Genomic DNA, 18,740 nt, shown 5'->3' on the forward strand with positions numbered 1-18,740 from the left:
GCTGGATCACTGACTCCTGTGTAGGCTTGCCCAGTCACCCTGTCTCCGGGCTCGTGTTCCTTACTGGCAACATGTGACAAAAACACCCCTGCCCTCCCTGCTGGCTCTCAGAGTCTACGATCTGGGATGTGATCTCTAATCCCTTGGGGATTTGAACGCCTGTTACATGCGGGTCAAAGAGGAAAATGGACACGGGAGGCTGCAAGAAATGCAGAACCCCGACACGAGGATTTAAAGAGGAGTCTGGAGACGGTCAGCACCTTGGTGGTCTCTGAAGAGTGGGGCGAATCAAGAGTTTCAGATCACATTTTCACATAGCAGCTCAGGCCAAAGGACATCTGCTTTCTAACTTGGTGTCCAATGTGAGGACTAGTTTCCATTTACTGAGAAGACAGGAACAGGGCAGAGTTGTGACTTGATTTCTAGGGCCGTTGTTTCTAGGAATGATTAGTTCTGGTCAGCCATGCACTCTCTTCCCTCTTCCTGAGAACAGGAGCGGGTGACGGGGGATCTTCCTCTGCTGTGCTGGGAGAGCCACCTCCGCCCTCCACCTCTCCTGCCGACTTCGCCTTCCAGCGACCAGGGCCCTCATGCTGTCCCCTTGGGATGGTTCTGAATGGAGCCCCCAGCTCCTCCCTGAGCCTCTGTGATTTGCTCAGACTTGCCTCCTTTTAGGGAAGGCCCGCTGAGTGGAGGCCACTGCTCCTGGCAGGTCACTGTCACTGGCGATAATCAAGCAGAGACTGGATAACAATGGACATCAGGTCTGTTTGTCCCTTCCTCACCCCAGGGGGGCTATGGCTCCCAGGGCAGAAACCAAGCAGTGCCTGAGAGCCCCCCATCCTTAGCTTTCCTGCTCTCAGGCACCCGTGATGGGGGAGATCAAGGGGAGGGCAAAGAATCATAGAGCTGGAAGGTACTCTGTGGGTTTCCGCCCAAATAGGAATCCCTGCCACGGCACCCCAGTCAAGCAGGGGGCTATTAGACTGCTTGCTTATCTCCAGTGACGGGGAGCTTCCTACCTTAGGTATCTCTTGAAGCTGCCTTTTAATTCATTAATTAATTAATTAAAGATTTTTTTGATGGGGACCATTTTTTAAAAGTTTTTATTGAATTTGTTACAATAGTGTCTCTGTTTTATGTTTCGGTGTTTTGGCCGCGAGGCACGTGGGATCCTAGCTCCCTGACCAGGGATTGAACCCAAACCCCCTGCATTGGAAGGCGAAGCTTTAACCACTGGACCACCAGGCAAGTCCCCTGAAGCCGTCTTTTTAAAAGAAGGTGCTAACTTTTAGAAAGGTCTTTCTTAAAATTGAGCTGAGATGTGTTTCTTTATTTTTAAAAACTTCTCCATCTTGGTTATATTCATGACAAAAACAGTTGCCATTCATTGTATTTGTGTCCTTATTTGCTGTGCCAGATAATGTTTCACTGAATCCTGTCAAGAAGCCCGGGGAGGTGTGTATCATAACCCCACCACAGAGGCCGAGACAATGGAGATTCAGAGAGGTTAAGCCATTTGCCAGAGGACCTGCGGCTCTGAAGTGTGAGAGCCAGGGTTGGAACAAAGGTCTTTCTGATCTCACAGTCCTTGCTTTGTACTGACTTTCCATGAATCAGCCCTGTTTGCCGTGTGACCTTGGAAAAGTCACTTAACCATTCAGGACCTCAGTTCCTTTCTCTGTGATATGGGGATACAGAATTGTATGTTCTCAAAAAATGTTTCCGGGTTTAAAAAACCTGTCCAGCAACATTCTACTCTTGCAGGGCATGTTGGTGTTAAATAATGCTACTGGGGCCACCTTGCGGCCATTCGATCCTTGACCATTAGGAATGTGATAAAAGGAAATGGCAATTAGTCGGACTCCTCTGGAAACAGGGAAGGGAAAGGGTCTAGTTAATTTTCTTCTCCTTCTGCTTAATAAAATGTCAACCAGAAGTCTCTTTTTGTCCACCCTTTATGGTTAACAATCTTTATGAACATAATAGTTTGTTGTATCAGCCTGGTTCCTGGGCGGTCCTTGAACGTGTTTTAGTTTTCTTTTTCTTTCTTTCTTCTTCTTTTTTTTAAAAAAATGTACTCAGCTTGCTTCCTTGTAACTCACTCTGTTTTACCTCCAATCTCTGATTCTAGCATGCTAGAGCTTCTGGGTACAGAAAGGTCTGGTTAGCAGGGGATTTGGTTTAACAGAGAGTTGCAGCTAATAACATTTCGCCATGTGAGTCATATGGTAGGGAAGGACCTCAGAGGTCATTTGGTCCCGATACCGGGCCCCTGTCCTCAAAGCCCAGCCCTCTTGGCACTGACCTTGCGAGCGCATGTTCTGGAGGATGAAGTACAGGTACTCCCCGCAGACACCAGCTGCCTCGATGAACTCCTCCTGTGTCATACTGCACAGCTGCAGGCCGCTGATGTTGAAGTGGCAGAAGGAGATGCAGTTGGCATCCAGCTTATACTGGTCGCAGCAGAACTGGAGCCATTCCCAGACGTGGCGCTTTGTCCAGTACTCAGGGTGGACAGACGTCCAGTAGGAGTCACAGGCTGCACCAGGAAGAGACAAGTGAGGGATGACAGCCAGGAGAGGAATAGAAGTCCCTCGAAGGAGGCTCTCCTTTACTAACATCCTCATCCTCTGTCCAATGAGTTGGAGGGGCCTCCAGCCCTGGGTTTCTCTGCTGGGGTCCTGGTCACCTTCTGTCCTGCAGCGAAAACCAGGGGGGACTGGATCCTATGAGTGGCCTTACTGGCAGAAGAGGGAATGACGGGGCGAGAAACCTGGTCATGGCTAGGGAGCGCCTTGAAAGGGGGGAACTAGGGGAGAAGGAAAGAAAAAGTCCCTTCAGGTATTTGGTTTCAGACAACAGGACATCAAGAGCATAGCCTTTAGAGCCTGACAGGACTGGGTTCAAATCCCGGTTCTGCTGCTTTCTACTTGGGCAAGATCCATAGACATTTAAGCCTCAGTTTCCTCATCTGTAAAATGGGGATAATATGCTCCACTCACAGGGCTGTTCTGGAGTTTGTGGTTAACTCCCATAGACTATATGGTGCATAGAAAATTATCAATCAATTCAATACTTATTATTGGGCTGGCCAAAAAGTTAATTCGGGTTTTTCCACACCATTTTACAGAAAAACCTCAAGGAAATTTTTGGCCAACCCAAACAAATGCCTGTGGTTTGCCAGGCACCATCCGAGGTTGATCTGATTGCCTCTGCTGTTATGGAAAGCTGCCCAGCACTGGCTGTAGGTTTGTGTGCTGCCCCTGGCCATCTTGTGCTGAGGGCCTTGGGCTGCTGAAATGTTGCCCAGGCATCTGGCAGACCTTGGATGACCAGGGCAGGCTCCTCCAGGGGAAGGGGGAGGTGGAAGCGTTGGTTGTAGTGTTGTTCTTGTGCTTTTGGAGCTGTTTTGAGGAATTTCTATCCAGAGGGCAGATTCCCTTCACTCCTTCAGTGAAAGCCCCTACGCCCCAGACAGAGGTGGGTGCCATCCTGTCTGGGAGGCTGAGAGGAGGCTGTGCCTAACCCAGGGGCAGAGATGGGTGCTCAACAGACTGTCCCAATGCCAGGAGAAACCGAAAGGGTGGCAGATCTGCTATGGAAGATGTGAGGTACCAGGTCCTTGGTCAGGTACTTTGACATAAACAATTCTTGCCATTGCCATTGTACTCATTCATTCATTCATTCAAAAAGCTTCAGTTTCCTCATCAGTAAAATGGGGATAATGATAGCACCTACATCATAGGGTTGGTCTGTGGATTAAATGAGTTAATACATGTAAAAGTATTTAAGGTACTTAGAACAGAGTCTAGAAGATTACCACTGAACACCTTCTATTTGTGAAGCAACAAATTTTGAGCTGAGAATTCATGATGAATGGGAGGTTTGGTCCCTGTCCCCCAGGAGGTCACAGATGAGGAGCCTGAGAGTCATGGCAGTCTTGCCCAAGATCCCACAGCCAGTGTGGGGTAGAGGTGGGATGTGAACCCCAGTCTGAACTTGAAAGCCATTACTCTTTCCGTTCCATCATGCTGGTCCTCAGAGGTCAGCACAGAGAAGAGATCAGACAGTGGAGGCAGACACAGAGCCAGAGAGAAGGAGAAGGGCTGAGGAGAAAGGCAGGGAGCAGAAGCAGGCAGGGGTGACTGGCTCAGGCTGTGTGGACAACAGAAAGTGTCTCTCACGAGTTACACCCCACAGCGCACGGCAGCGAGGCTGTTATGATTCCCCCTTTAAATGCTGCATTGGCTGCTCCTGTCCCCAAAGGAACTGTGGCGCTTCTAATTCCAGGCGGGAGATGGCTTCTCTGCCCCTAAGCACCCTCTGTGTGTTGGCCAGGCTGCTATGTGCCCTGATCTACATCAGCTCTACTTCCTCGGATTTCCCCCTAAAACGTAGACGCCTTCCAGAAATCTCTTTTCCCACCGTGAAGTGGATTGAGGTCAAACTTGAACACTAGGTTTGTTGTAGACTCGAGTCCTTGGACTCTTTAATCAATAGAAATTGATAAGAGGCCAGACGAGGAATTCAGGCAAGGCTTTCTTGGGACTTGTGCTGCAGCACGAGGGAGTGAGAACAGATGCCCTTGCTTGATCCCCGAGGAGGGTCAACCTGGTCCCTTAAACAGGGGGAGGGTGGGGACGAATTGGTGGGTCAGGCGGGAGGGGCGGTTTAGGTGATCGGCCCACCCCCTTGGTGGAGCTGAGTGCAGGAATCATGTGTAGGACCCTGCTTTTGCTCCAGCGCCTCAGAAGTGGCGGTTGGGTTTTGGCCTTTTTGTATCTCATTGTTCATCATTTGCCCCAACTGCACATGTCTGCAGTTATTTTTAGTCCCTCATAATATTTTTTTTTGGTATTTTGTTGTTGGAGGACATGTTTATCCAGGTGCCAGCTTTGCCGCAAAGGGTCCCAGGTCCCAGATCTCAGGTTTGTTTAAATTTAGAGTTTTAATCAGAATTCTATATGTGTGTGGGTCAAAGAGTTGATATCCGGCCAGGATGGTGGAGGCTGACGTCGTGGCCTCTACCTGCTGGATGGGGAGGGGCCCCCATCAGCCGCTGGGGGTGCCAGGGTCTCCTGGGAACACCTGGTGGCCCTTCCCCCATCTGCCCTGTGCTTTCACGTGCCAAGTTCTGGCTGGAGCAAACCCGGGGCCTCCACTTCCCTGGTATTCCCACGAGAGATGTTTATGAGCCTTGAAATTCTTCCTCCCTGGGTCCCGAGCTGAGCCCCGCCGGAGATGCCTATCGGGGCACTGCCCTTGCAGGGCACACTTCATTTCTTCCCACGGAGCGGGTGCGCCAAGTCTCCGAGCCCCTCCCCTCTCTCTTCCACCCCCAAGTCATTTTCTTTGGCTCTGGGACAGGGCCACGGCCATGTTGTTTCTGGAGGCCAGCGGGGGCCTAAGGGATTCGGAGAAGTGTCACTGACACTGGGAAGGGGTGGCCGGCGCAGCCTCCGTCCCCTCGGCTCTCTCTCCTCCGCAGCTTCCCCGCAGAGCAGGCTTCGCATACGGCTCCTGCCCACCCCCCGGGGGAGGCCAGAGCCAGGGCCAAGCACGGCAGGCTCTCCTCGCCGGCGGAGTCCTTTCCGAGCGCGAGCAAAGTAGCTGTTCTCAGCCAGGTGGAGGGCGAAACGCCAGCATGGAGGGAAGCCTTTTGGCTGTGCTGTGGTTCCAGGGTCCTGATCTCACAGGGGTGAGGAAGGCCTGCTACCTCCTCCTCTCCACCCCCCCAGCCCTCCCGCAGCATTGCCCCAGCTCAAGGTCTTTGCACAGGCGCCTCTGGTCACCTAGGGTGCGGTCCCCACCTGTCCTCTAAGTAATTGCTGCTCATCCTCAAGACCCAGCTCACTGCCCCTCTCAGGGAGGCTTGCTGTCCCACAGGGGCGCGGCCAGCTCTGCCTCTTCACCCTGAGTCAGGAGGGCGGGGAGCCGGCCTAGCCCCCTGTGGGTGTTCGGGAGGTGAAATGACCAGCCAGGGGACTGACACTTATTATCGTCACTTCACAGGGAGGAAGCTGAAGTTCTGAGAGGTTATGTGACTCAGGCCACGCGGCTGGTCGGTAAGGGGGTTAGGCCTCCACCAACTCTTCCACCTTTGGACGTGGGAAGTTTGCATCACCTTTGCCTTACTCTTCTTGGTTGACAAGGACCAAACTGGACACACATCTGGAAGACTGACTCAACAATCCCGGTGAAGGTGTATATATATAAATATATTAAAATATATGCACATAGTTTATATAAATATTTATATAGTATGTGTATGTATTGTTATATATTTTACATATTATGTGTATTTTTTATATATATTACATATATATATTATGTACGCATATAATCTAGGTTTGCAAAATCAGAAGCAGGATAGAGAGACTGTTGATGACAGTGTTTGAATGACGTGGAGACCCTTTCACTACTCGGAAGAGATGAACTCGGGGAAGATAAAAGACAGGGTGATACACCCAGAGAATATATTATCTTTAACAGGTTGTATTGTCTGGAAATGTAAAGTGTTTGCCTCAATGTGTCTACTGTTCACAAAATAATTTAGACTTTTTGGAGAAGCTGAGCTATGAGGCCCTTCTGCCTATGTTTACCAGTCGGGTACGGATGATGTCCTGTACCTGGTAGACTTAGTCCAAAGGTCCGCAGGCCACGATTAAACAGCAGCCTTGGCCAGCTCCTTTGAAGTCGGAAGTAGGTCAGGACACTTGTTTAAGGGCTAGCTGCATTGGGAAGAAGAATTAAGGGGCCAAAGGGAGTTTTCAGCAATTCTGGGGGCAAATGCTCACAACTGATGTTATAACCTGGGATGCAGTGAAATTTGGAGGGAGGCCTTAAGTTTTGGAGCTGGCTGGCACACTCAGATTCCCACAGGGTCAGCAGGTTATGTCCATGCCCAAAGTGGCCCCCGATGGGGACAGTGGGAATGGGCAAGTTCATGCCGAGTGGACAGTGGTGGCCCAGCTCCATCTGGCTGTTGCCAGGCAGGAAGGTGGGCCCTGTGTTGCCAAGCCCAGACTGTTATGTGAAATCTCATGATTTTTCAGTGCCGACTTATTTAAGTTTTAAAAACCACTCTGAGGGTCAGTCAAAACTCTTCCACAGGCTGGCTCACTCCTGGCAGTGACTTTGTGAGGAAGAACTTCACAAGCTTCTGGACGGTTGTCTCCTTCAAGACTATTGTTTACAGCGGGCATGCGAAGGCTTTTAAACTTTTTTAGTCGAATAGTATTTTCCTCAAATTGGAACTTCTCTGGAAAAAAGCAGTGCTGCTTTGCTGGGAGTTAAGGGGAAGGTGCTATATGGCTTCCCCTCCTCAGCCCCAGAAGGCTCCTTGAAAATCACTGTTCTAGAACTTGAAACCAAGGCTCCTGTTATTTGGATTCCCCCTAAAAGCTGAAAGGGTGTGTGATCTCACACTTAGTGGTCCAGCCTCCTAGGACTCATCAGCAAAATGGGAATACTAGGACGTACCCCATAATGCTGTTAAAAAGATTAAGTGAATCAATACATGGAAAGTGCTTGGAAAAGGACAGGCAGGTAGTAAGCGCCCATTAAATACCACCCATTTATACTTGTTAATACCGGGGCTACTCATACCACTACATGAATTGCGTTTCCTCAACTTGTTAGCTGTGCAATCCTAACAAAGTTTCCTAACCTCTCTGGACCTCAGCCTCCTTCATCTATAAAACAGGAATAATAATAGTGCCTACCTCTTAGGGAGTTTGCTACGAAATGGAAGAGAAATGATGTATGTAAAGAACTTAGCCCAGTTATCTGAACGACAGGAAGCTTTCCATATGTCACGTGTAATTAGTTATTATTTTGGGATGACATTTGTTCTCAGGGAAATGAGGCCATCTCCACTGGGGCCTCAGTCTAGCTGAGGGACAAGCAGAACAACGCAACCCAAAACTCAGTGAGAGCGAGGCAGACAGTCTGGGTCAGAGGAGGCCTGAGTTAGACGGACTGGACCATAATTAGCATGATTTATTAGCATCAGGAATTGGGAAAGTCTTTTGCCTGGAGCAGCGCTGAAGAGGCCAGTGAGTGGACTGGATAGCACCGGGTACCATCGATTGTGGCTTTGCCACTGAAAGGAAGGACTTTATGCGGAGAGATCCGAAATGATATATTGCTTCTAGGTTTCCCTCCTGAGCTGGTCTAGCCCCATCCAATAGTCCTTCCTGGCTTTTCTCCCAAGCCTATGGAATGATTTAGACCATGGGATGGAGAAAAAAAAAAAAAAAAAAAAAAGCCTGGAGCAGTGTAAGAAACTGGGTGGAAAAGAGACGAGAAGGGCTGGCTGGGTATCAGCAAAGAGCCGAGGGCGTGGGCGTGTGGTTAGAAAGGGGCAGAGAGCACCAAGCCCTGAGCCGTCCTGGGGCCACAGCTGCCCAAAGGCTTGGATGCGTGTGGGAGAGGCCGGAGGTGGCTGATGGTGAGGTCTCTCCTTGGGGGTGTCCTGGGGTGTGACTGCTGCCACGGGGCTCACCTTAGGCTTTCCAGTGATTTTTGTATTTCATTATCTGGTTTCGATTTAGAAATTCCTAGACTCTCTCTCATATCTGATCTCAAACTTCTATACCCTGAACAGGAGTCTTGCCTAAGAAAAGCCCCTGTGAGACCCAGATGCCTCTCTCCCTGATCATCTGGTTTTTAATACCCAAGATCAGGGTTTTGCACCTTTTTTTCTTTTTTAAGAAACAGTTCTGTCTTCAAATAAAATCCCCCATTGCTAACATATTTGTTGAGCACTTAGTACGTGCCAGTTACCATGCTACACGCCTTGAGTTTTCTCATGTCATCCTCAACAGGATGATATGAGGTCCTAGATCACGTAGCTTATTTTACAAAGTAAATGATGAAAGTAAGGCACAGAGAGGTGAAATCCCTTCTTGAGGTCACACGAGTAAGTGGCTGAGTGAGGAGGAGGTCATATAGGCAGATTCCAGTTCCTGCAGCCAAGCCTTAGTAACCACTATGCTGTACTATCTTCCGAATCAAAGTGAGGGAGGTGGGTGGAGAGGGGGACCTAAAGCTTGTCCTTCTCAGCTGTCACTGCAGGTCCCCGAGGAACCTCCTGGGAACCCCTAGAGCTGCCTCAACCTAGAAACCTCTGCCGCAAAGTATAAGGAAGATCCGAAAGCCAAGGCCTACTGAGTGTCGGCCTGGCCACCTTGGCAATCAGGGGAGGGGTGTGTGGGTGTGTGAAGGTCAGGATGGAGTTCCAGAAAGTAGGGGTGAGATCAGGATACTCCATGACTTGTCAGGTGCTTGGCTACTGGAACTTGATTGGAGAAATAATCTCTTCAAAATATCACATGCGGGGGCTTCCCTGGTGGCACAGTGGTTGAGAATCTGCCTGCTAATGCAGGGGACACGGGTTTGAGCCCTGGTCTGGGAAGATCCCACATGCCGCAGAGCGGCTAGGCCCATGAGCCACAATTACTGAGCTTGTGCGTCTGGAGCCTGTGCTCCGAAACAAGAGAGGCCGCGATAGTGAGAGGCCCGCGCACCGCGATGAAGAGTGGCCCCCGCTTGCCACAACTGGAGAGAGCCCTCGCGCAGAAATGAAGACCCGACACAGCCATAAATTAAAAAAAAAAAAAAAAAAAAATCACATGCTTGTGAAATTTATGCACTTCCCCCCTACATCCCTCTTTGATAAAATTTTCCAGTATCTGTAATTCTTTACTTTAAAAGCTGAAGGGAAGGGCAGGGTTAGCTCATGACATTCTAGAGCATTTTGCAGCCTGTGACTGCTCACTCGCCAGCCTGCCCTGTAGCCTCGCAGAAGTGCTGCTTCTGAGAGAGGCCAGATGCTGCGCACTTAACACACGTCGGGCACAGATTCAGCTGCCCTCTGCTAAAGCCAGTTAAGAGGCAGTAAACAGCTGGTTATCCCAACTAGGTTGCGTATTCCTCCCTGCACTCTCGCGGACATCATTTATCCAGCGGACACATCATTTCTTTCTCCGTTTCTCTCCCTTTGGTCTCAAAGTGTCTGAGCTACCAACATTCTGAATTGGAAAGGCTGAGATGGAGACCTGGGCTGCTTTTGTTCAATATGAAAAGTGAAGCGAGCAGAGAGAAAGCTGTTTTTCCACCAGCTGGGAGTCGTGAGGTGTCCTGGCTACAGTGACCACTTGCCAAGTGCCAGGTGCTTTGCTGAACACGTTATATGTGGAATCTCAGTCAATCCTCCCAACGCTGGGAGGCGGATACCGTTTCAGCTGAGGAGCGCATATCTCAGAGATGTTCGGGAAAACCTGCCCAAGGTCACGGGGCTGGTGGATGCCAGCACCTCAGACCCAAACAGGAAGCTGCCACTGGGACAACCCTGAATTCAAGCTGGAATTTCCTGGGAGGTGGGCAAGGACCTTAGGACAGATGGCAGAGCAGTGTCTGGAGGAGAAGCTGGCTGTCCCCTGACGCATCCCTCTCAGAGAAGGTTCTTGCAGACACTCAGACCCATGTGTCACCTCTTGGGGTGACAAAAAGACAGAAGTCACTGCAGGGCATTCCTCCCACCAGTGGGACTCAGGGAGCCCGGGTCCTCATTTGAGAATAAATTTTCACACCCAATCTTGACCTTTATGAGCTCAGAGATACTCAGCTCCTTCTGAAATCCAGAGGGCCAGAGGGAAAGCCCAAAGCCTGGCTCCTCCCTCGGGGAATGTCAGGAAGCTGGGCCACTCTCGGAGAATATTTTGTCTTCACATCTTGGTGGGAATTTCTAGTCTCCCAATAGGTGGTGGGGGATGAAGTCTACCTCTGTGATGTTGCCTGATGCAGGAATCAGAGACGCTTCAGGAAGGGATCCTAGCAAGGACCTGGTCCAATCCCTCATTACACTGATGGAAATGCAGAGGCCTCAGACACGAGAAAGCGGGGTCCATACTTTTTAAATGCACAGTTCAGTGGCATTAAGTATATTCACATTGTTGTGCAAACATCACCACTATCCATCTCCAGAACATTTTCTTCATCCCAAACTGAAACTCATCCTTCATTTTTACACACTTGTGTGCGCTTGCTGTGTGCCTGCCATGTCCCAGACACTTCACACCTATTAACTCATTTCACCCTCACAAGTCTGCGAGATAGGCATTACTGCTATCTCCACTTTAGAGATGAGAAAACTGAGGCATGAGAGGGTAAGGTGTTGCAGTTATTAAATAGCAGAGCCGCTCTTCATATTTAGGGCACCTGCCTCCAAAGTCTGAGCTCTTGACAACTACAGAAGCTCCTGGAGCATTGCACGGGGTAGGCGGCTGAGGCCACCCCCTCCCATCCTGCTCTGATGCCCCCTGGTAGACGAGGCAGGAAGAGGAGGCTCCGAGGATGGCAGCTCTGGGTCATGCACGGGTGGAGAGAAGCGACAGGAGCTGGGTTCCACCATCGTGGGACACATGGGGAAGGGACAGGGACTCGAAAGCCTTCATTTTCCTGCTTCAGATTTAGCCTCTTGGGGCTTCCCTGGTGGCGCAGTGGTTGAGAGTCTGCCTGCTAATGCAGGGGACACGGGTTCGAGCCCTGGTCTGGGAAGATCCCACGTGCCACGGAGCAACTAGGCCCGTGAGCCACAACTACTGAGCCTGCGCGTCTGGAGCCTGTGCTCCCAACAAGAGAGGCCGCGACAGTGAGAGGCCCACGCACCACGATGAAGAGTGGCCCCCGCTTGCCGCAACTAGAGAAAGCCCTTGCACAGAAACGAAGACCCAGCACAGCCAAAAATAAATAAATAAATAAATAAACAAATAAATAAATAAATAAATAAAAATGGTACCAGAAATTAATTGGCATTAAATATAAGACGGCATAAAAAAAAAAATTTAGCCTCTTGACCAAATACTGAGTGTAGGGGAGATCGAGTACATTCCTCATTGTCTTTCTGGTAAACAAGGTGCTGCTTAGGCCTGAAGGAGAATTACAATGTGCGGCTGGATGACTGAGGTCCACGTGCAATTATCTGGACCCTGGTGAGAGTGAGCGATGTCATATGTACAGGTGTGTCGTGTGTGGGGTTGGGGGATGGTGTGGGATTCGATTTGTAAGTATGCGTCTCAGGTCTGTCTGTGCAGCACTGGTCTCTGGCCTGGAGGCGGGGGCTCCCTGAGATGGACATTTCACAGTGTCCGCAGAGGCTTGGCCTCTCCTGGAGGCTGCTGGCCTCCTGACACTGAGTGTGGGCCCCGCTGGGCCGGAGCACACAGGGTCAAGGCTGGGTGGTGAGGCCTGAGGGCTCGAGCAGTGCTTGCATCCCCCTCCGCGGGGCGTGCACCTGCCGTGCTAGCAGTCAGCCAGGCTTGCTGTGATGTGTAGTCACCCAAGCACCTGGGGACAGAGGGTTTCTGGGGCAAAGCTCAGCTGGCCTCCCTTTGGCATGGGGCTTGCACAAGGCCCCGTGCTTCCTTCTTAGGATGAGAAAACTGGGCTGGGAGAGGAGGAAGTGTGGGGAGGGCAGCCTGTGGGACAGCAAGGGGACTCCTGTTTACAGAGCACTTGCTTGGTGTCAGGCTATATATTTCACAGTTTGGCTCCCTTAATCCTCACAGTAATTCTCATCATCCCTGCTTTAGGGATAAGGAAATAGAAGCTCAGAGACTATCTATTATATTAATACCAATAATCACAGCGTTACGTCATTTATAAGATGACCATGTAAGATAGTTAAGAGTGCAGACGCTCAAGTCAACTTGCATGAAACTTAACTAACTGTGAGACCTTGGGCAGGTCATGTAACTTCTCTGTGTCTCAGTTTCTTCATCTATAAAATGGGAATAATAATTAGTAATTTCTCCTAGGGCTTCTATAAGGAAGAGACGGGTGTTTGGTACAGGGTCTGGGGTATAGCTAGTAGTTAGCAAATGTTGGCTAAAGCCACAATGATCAAACAATCACAGTGTACTAGGCTTCAGGCTAAGGGTTTCTTTCTATTACATTGTTTAAATATAATAACTCCAAGAGATTGGTGTTATCATTCCCTTTTACCCATTAGCAAAATAAGGCTCAGAGAGGTTAGTGGAGTTCCCCAAGCCCACAGAGCTGGGAAAAGGTTGGGGTGAGGATTCCAGTGCTTTTCTCTCTGCAGAAGCGGCCCTTCCTCCCGCCTGGGTCTCCTGTGCCCTTAACACTGGTGAGAGCTGGCGTTTTCAGGCCCCCAGCATGGCATTGTCACCCGCCTGAGGCCAGCACCACCTCCTGCCCCAGTCTGTCCCAGCTCAGATGAGCTTCTCCAGACGTACACACCTGTCTGATGCTCAAAGGCAGGATAATACTCTTCATTGCTGAACAGGTCAGTCCACGACATCAGGGGGTCGCAGAAGGACGCGTTGGGCAGGAAGGTGCTGTGTGCCACTGAGTCCAACATCACCCTGTAACGGCAGGAGAGGCTGTGAGGAGGCGGATGAAGGAAGAAAGCCACACTGTAGGAGCCCCCAGCAGGGCGACACTTGGTTTTTAGTGATGACGGCAAACACAAACATGCAGTCTCCCAGGGGCCAGGCACCCCTCTACGTGCTTTCCACGGTGACATTTTTTAATCCTTGCCACATCCTGTGAGGTTTGTGTGTATATCCCCATTTTATAGATGAGAAAACTGAGGCAGAGGGGTTGAGGCAATTGTCCAGGTAACATGGCCAGTAAGTGGCAAAGCTGGGATTTGAGGATGAAGGCTTTTATTATATAATAATGTTCTTTCTTTACTTTTCCTATTCTCTCACACCTGAGCCCTGAACTCTGGATTATAATGTCTAAAAATATACTTCTGGGATTTCCCTAGCAGTCCAGTGGTTAAGGCTCCGTGCTTCCACTGCAGGGGGCGGGGGTTTGATCCCTGGTTGGGGGAACTAAGATCCACATGCCGCATGGTGCGTGGCCAAAAGATATATATATATACTTCTGAAAACGGCAAGAATTATTATAAATGAATATGCCCACAAACACTAATCCACAATTCTGAAATCCAAAAGCTCTGAAACTGAAAGTATATTTGTGTGTGTGTGTGTATGTGTGTGTGTGTGTGTGTGTGTGTTTGTGTGTGTGTTTGGTTCCGACTTATTTCCCAGCAAAAACAGTCCTGAATTGATGTTATAAAATTTTTATATATAATTATAATATATATTATATCTATACTTCTATATGTCTATAAACTAAATACTATACATTTATTAAACATATACAACTATAGATATGCTATGTAGTTTTATACCTATAGCTATAGTTTTATTTGTTCTACTTGATGAATATTCATATGATACACTGCAGAAATATTAATGCATTTAAGCAGTCCTAGCAGCCAATACCTTGAGAGGGATATTCTGTGCTCTGCAGTATATACCCTGTGTCACCTTCTTAATACCTGAAGAATTCTGAATTCTTCAGCACGTCTCGCCTCAGGGTTTTGGATAAGAGAGTGAAGACCTGTGATAATTGTAACACACTTGCTTCACAGAGGGCTCTGGGCTGAGCAGTTTACATTCATTATTCATGGTGTCCCCAGGGCAACCACTCTGAGACAGTTTCTGGTGTGGGTTCTGTTTTTATAGATGAGGGATGGGCGCTCTGAGATTCCAGGTAACACGCCGCAGAGCACGCAGGTGGCAGGTGCTGGAGTTTGGGTGACAACGCAGGTGGGTCTGTTTAAGAAGTCATGAACCTAATTACTGCGCATGCTGGCGAGTGGGAAGCTTTGGGAGAAGATGACTGGTCGAGGCTGGAAAGGGGATAGAAAAAAATGAATTCATGTTTGGTGAATTAGAAAAATCTGTTCACCCAACTTCTATTATGATTATTGCAATAATGTTGATGAGATAGCGTGGTTCTACTCCCTTCTGCAAAGGGGACACAGCAGCTCAAAAATCACACAGCTGGGAAGTGTCAAAGCAAAGACTAGATTCCAGGTTATTAAGTGCATGGAATTTTAGATGGTCAGGAGCTTATTAATCATCTCGGCCAGTGTTTCCCAAACTTTAGTCATTCGCCTGCCACCATGATAACTTCCTTAATATATTAAAAAAATCACTTCCCTTTTTATTTTAACATAACCACATTTATTTAAAAGGAAAACTTTACATCACCACTATAAATGGAAAGTAGGTATTCGTTTAACATACATAAAAATAAAGACATAAGCATTGAAATAAAAAGTAGTCATCCGTGCACCGCCTAGATCAGAGGTTCACAAACTACAACCTACAGGCACAATCTAGCCCACTACCTATTTTTGAATGGCCCACAGCTAAAAATGATTTTACATTTTTAAATGGTTACGTATTAAATGGTTATACAAGTACACACATAATGTACTTGATTTTTGCCTTTAGGCCTGCAAATCCTAAAATATTTACTATCTAGTGCTTTAAGAAAAACTTTGCCTACCCCTGACCAGATTTATCTCACGTGTCATGAGTGGTCGGAGTACCGCATGTTGGAAAGTACTGAGTTGGTCTAATCTTTCCCCGCACCCATTTTACAGCTGAGAAAGTTAAGGCCCAGGAAATTTGTGTTACCCTGTCAAAGTCACACAGCGTTATGGTATACAGAATTCTTAAGTTTTCCAACTTTCAACCCATCTGCTTCCCTTTCTAAAGACACTCACAGCCTCATCTGTTCGCAGACGCATCCCAGGTTCACTTACACATCAAATAGGACCTCAGTACCGAAAGGGGCAGGGACTGTGTGGTTCCAGAACCAAAGATCAATTCTTTGGGGATGTTTGCAGATCTATCTATCTATCATCATCACTATCAGATGTGCGTGAGAACTGTGCTCCAGACATAGATAAATAACTGAGATCAAATTCTCACACATAGGCACCCTCTCTGGGCGTCATCAGAGATTCACCAGACCGCACTAGGAAGCCTCCTTCCTGGCGCCCGGAGAGGGTTAACGTGCCCAGCAGATTATCACGTTCTTAGATCTCCCGCTGCGAGCCATATCAAACAGAAGTCAAGGCTGCCTGGGTTTGGACTCTGATTTTCCCACGGATTGATTGGTTTTATATCCAGAGCAGGTGGCTGGATGAAGAGGGATGGGGGTGAGAGATTATGAAGGAGGGAAGGGCCCCTGGAGCCCAAAGCCCCTTCTGCTTTCTGGACATGACCCCAGAAAAGTTCTCCTAAGTGACGGCTCAAGGTTAAAATGCCCCCTGCCCCTCTCGGCCGGAGGCTCAGAAAACGGAGGAAGAGGATGGCAGACCTCTGACATGACCTTCACGGCTGGGCTTGGAGAAAGGAGAGGTGGCCTCCACGTGGAGGAAAATAGAAAACAGTCCCCAGGTCTTCGGTGTCAATTAGGAATCCTCCAGATACATAACGCGACAGTAGGAGTGCACTCTTCCTCATCTCTGCCTAGCAAAGCTCTCAAAAGTCATTCGGTAAATTGAATTTGATCATATAAAAATTAGGAATATTTTTGACCGGTATGATATTTACCTCCTTTAAAGACTTCTTTTTTTTCTTTTCTTTGCACCAGCCCACTCGCTTGCTCTGTAATCTCTCCAGGGCTGTACACAGCACCGTCTGTATCTGATTCCCTTTGGTGGTTCTTCTATGGCAAATTATATCCATCAAGTTTTCTTAAAGGGCTGTCTTCAGGTGTACAACATGCATTTTTCTTCTGTAATTATCTTTTGCTTTGTGGAAAGATGTGTTTTATAAAAGGCAGCAGCTTTTTTTTTTTTTTTTTTTTTTTTCAGTGGGAGGACGGGGTGTTATTAACTCTGGATTCTCCACAAGAGACCTTGGCCACTTAGCCAGCGGGCTCTAGGTGTGAAAGTTCGGGAATAATGGCTGCTTTGTATTCAGCAGCCCAGCTTCTTAGGCTCTCTATGGCCCTTTTAATAATTGAACATTTTAGCCCTTAAGATTTCTTTAATGTGGGTGGAACAGGGTGGTGGGAGAGAACAGCTATTTGGGGACCCTCTTCTCAGTGAAGACGCTGATGCCCAGTGATTTGTCAGCCCAGGCCTGAAGTTAGAATATGTATTCCCAGTGGGGGGAACAGTGACCCTAGAGGGAAAAAATGGGTTCTTGAGGGTCAAAAAAATCTTGGCCATTATAATCCTTTGTGACCCTCCAAAGGGCCATAGTACGTAAATGATAAACAGTAAATCTGTGATATTAACATTTCATGGAAGGGGTACGATTAAGAAACAATGATCTAAAAAGGCTCCCTAGAGGGGGTGATAATGAAAACAAAGGTTGAGAAGCACTGGGTTAGAACTAGAATCAGCAGCAGGACAAGAAGGGATGTCTAGGGAGGGTCCTAGGCCTGCTGTTCTAACCACACATTTTTGTTTTTTGAGGGGCTGCCTGGTTTGTCATCATAGAAAGAGCACTGGGCTGGGAGTCATGATTCTGCCTCTTGCTCCTCGCCGAGCCTCAGTTCTTCATCTGCTAAATGGACATACCGATGAGGTGGACTCCAAGACATGCCCCAGCTGCATGACTTTCTGCAGGAACCCACTCGAGTGGGCCGACACATCCACACATGTGCACGCATACGCACATGCGTATATACGGTGGTATAGTTGGATGGCGCAGTCAAGTAAGCTCACCAAACTGGAGTACAATTCAATCACTACAGAGATGAAACTTTTAGCTCTAACAATTCCCCCAATTTTCTCTTCTCCCTTTCCTCCTATGCCCACTGTGGACTCTGGATGTTCTTTGCCTGGGCTAGCCAGGCGCCTTAAGTACTGTGGACCCTCCCTCACTGCCCATCCACAGACCCACGGCAGTTGGAATCAGTTTCCTCAAAGGGCAGTCCACATTCTAGCTGCCTAATAAGTAGGAAAGGGTCAAGCACATTCCACACAAGGGGGAAGAATCAAGTGGGTTCTCTTCCATGCACGAGAAAGGCTGGCTGGACCTCTGGGAATGGCGTGGACACTCAGGTCCCCAGTGCCTGCAGAGGCTTCCTACCCCTTCTGAGAGCCGGCTCACTCACCAAGGTGCACGGGGAGGGTCCACACAGTCAGAGAGACAGGCCTGTGGGCTTCTTGCCCTCACATGAGTCAGAGGCAGCAGTCACAGGTGCGGTGTCCATGGCACCTCTGCTTAGCCTTCCAGAGAGAGCAGAAGCAGAAAACCACCCAGCCTTGGCCAGTTAGCCAGAGGAGGAAAATTCCTTCCTGACCCTGGCAGAGATCATCAACTCCACTTCGGGCATGTGACCAAAAATCCACCCAATGAAGCACCTACACATTGGCTGTTTATGCGCTAATACATCACTGGGCAGAACAAGGCTGTGAGGGTGTAGACCATGGAGAAGGGGGCCAGGGAGGGCCTTCCCTGATCCCACCACCTGGGCAATCTCACTGGGAAAAATAAAGCTTTTTGTCCTCTAAAGTCTCAGCGATATCCCAATGTGCATCAGGTCCCAAGCCCTGCGGGCAAGGCAGGATCCACTTCCCACCTTTTGGACCTCCCTAAGAAGGGACACATGGAGGAAAACCCACTGGACTATTTCAATACTTGCTGCTAAAGGATTGTGGGTTGGGTGCTTGAGTGTTTGTTCTGGGAGAAACCAGAGCAGCCGTGAGAACTGCCTTGCTGACGTCTTGCCAAGTGATTCCTCATCTTTCTTTGGCTTGTGTAGGGAGTTTGCTAGTTAGTTTGTTTTTCGTTGTTTTTCTAAAGATTCAGCAAAGACTCATAGGAGGTACGCCATATAGTTTACTGTGGGCTCCAATACAAAGCTCATCAGCTTTGGTTTGG

At 48.7% G+C, this 18,740-nt stretch overlaps 1 protein-coding gene across 4 annotated transcripts in view; it reads right to left on the reverse strand.

Annotated features, from left to right (window-relative positions):
* ELF5 (E74 like ETS transcription factor 5) overlaps window positions 1–18,740 on the reverse strand; it is a 43,753-nt gene that overhangs the window by 9,589 nt on the left and 15,424 nt on the right. For 3 of the 4 annotated variants that reach the window (XM_036859190.1, XM_036859192.1, XM_036859193.1), the window contains exons 2-3: window positions 13,270–13,394; window positions 2,309–2,542 (exon numbers count right to left, since the gene is read on the reverse strand). In XM_036859190.1, coding sequence (XP_036715085.1) covers window positions 2,309–2,542; window positions 13,270–13,394 — 359 coding nt within the window. Of the gene's footprint in view, window positions 1–2,308; window positions 2,543–13,269; window positions 13,395–17,970; window positions 18,121–18,740 lie in introns of those variants that run through there. The other variant, XM_036859191.1, reaches the window with a different exon arrangement.

This window comes from Balaenoptera musculus, chromosome 8 (assembly GCF_009873245.2).
Source record: "Balaenoptera musculus isolate JJ_BM4_2016_0621 chromosome 8, mBalMus1.pri.v3, whole genome shotgun sequence".
Classification (NCBI taxonomy): domain Eukaryota; kingdom Metazoa; phylum Chordata; class Mammalia; order Artiodactyla; family Balaenopteridae; genus Balaenoptera; species Balaenoptera musculus.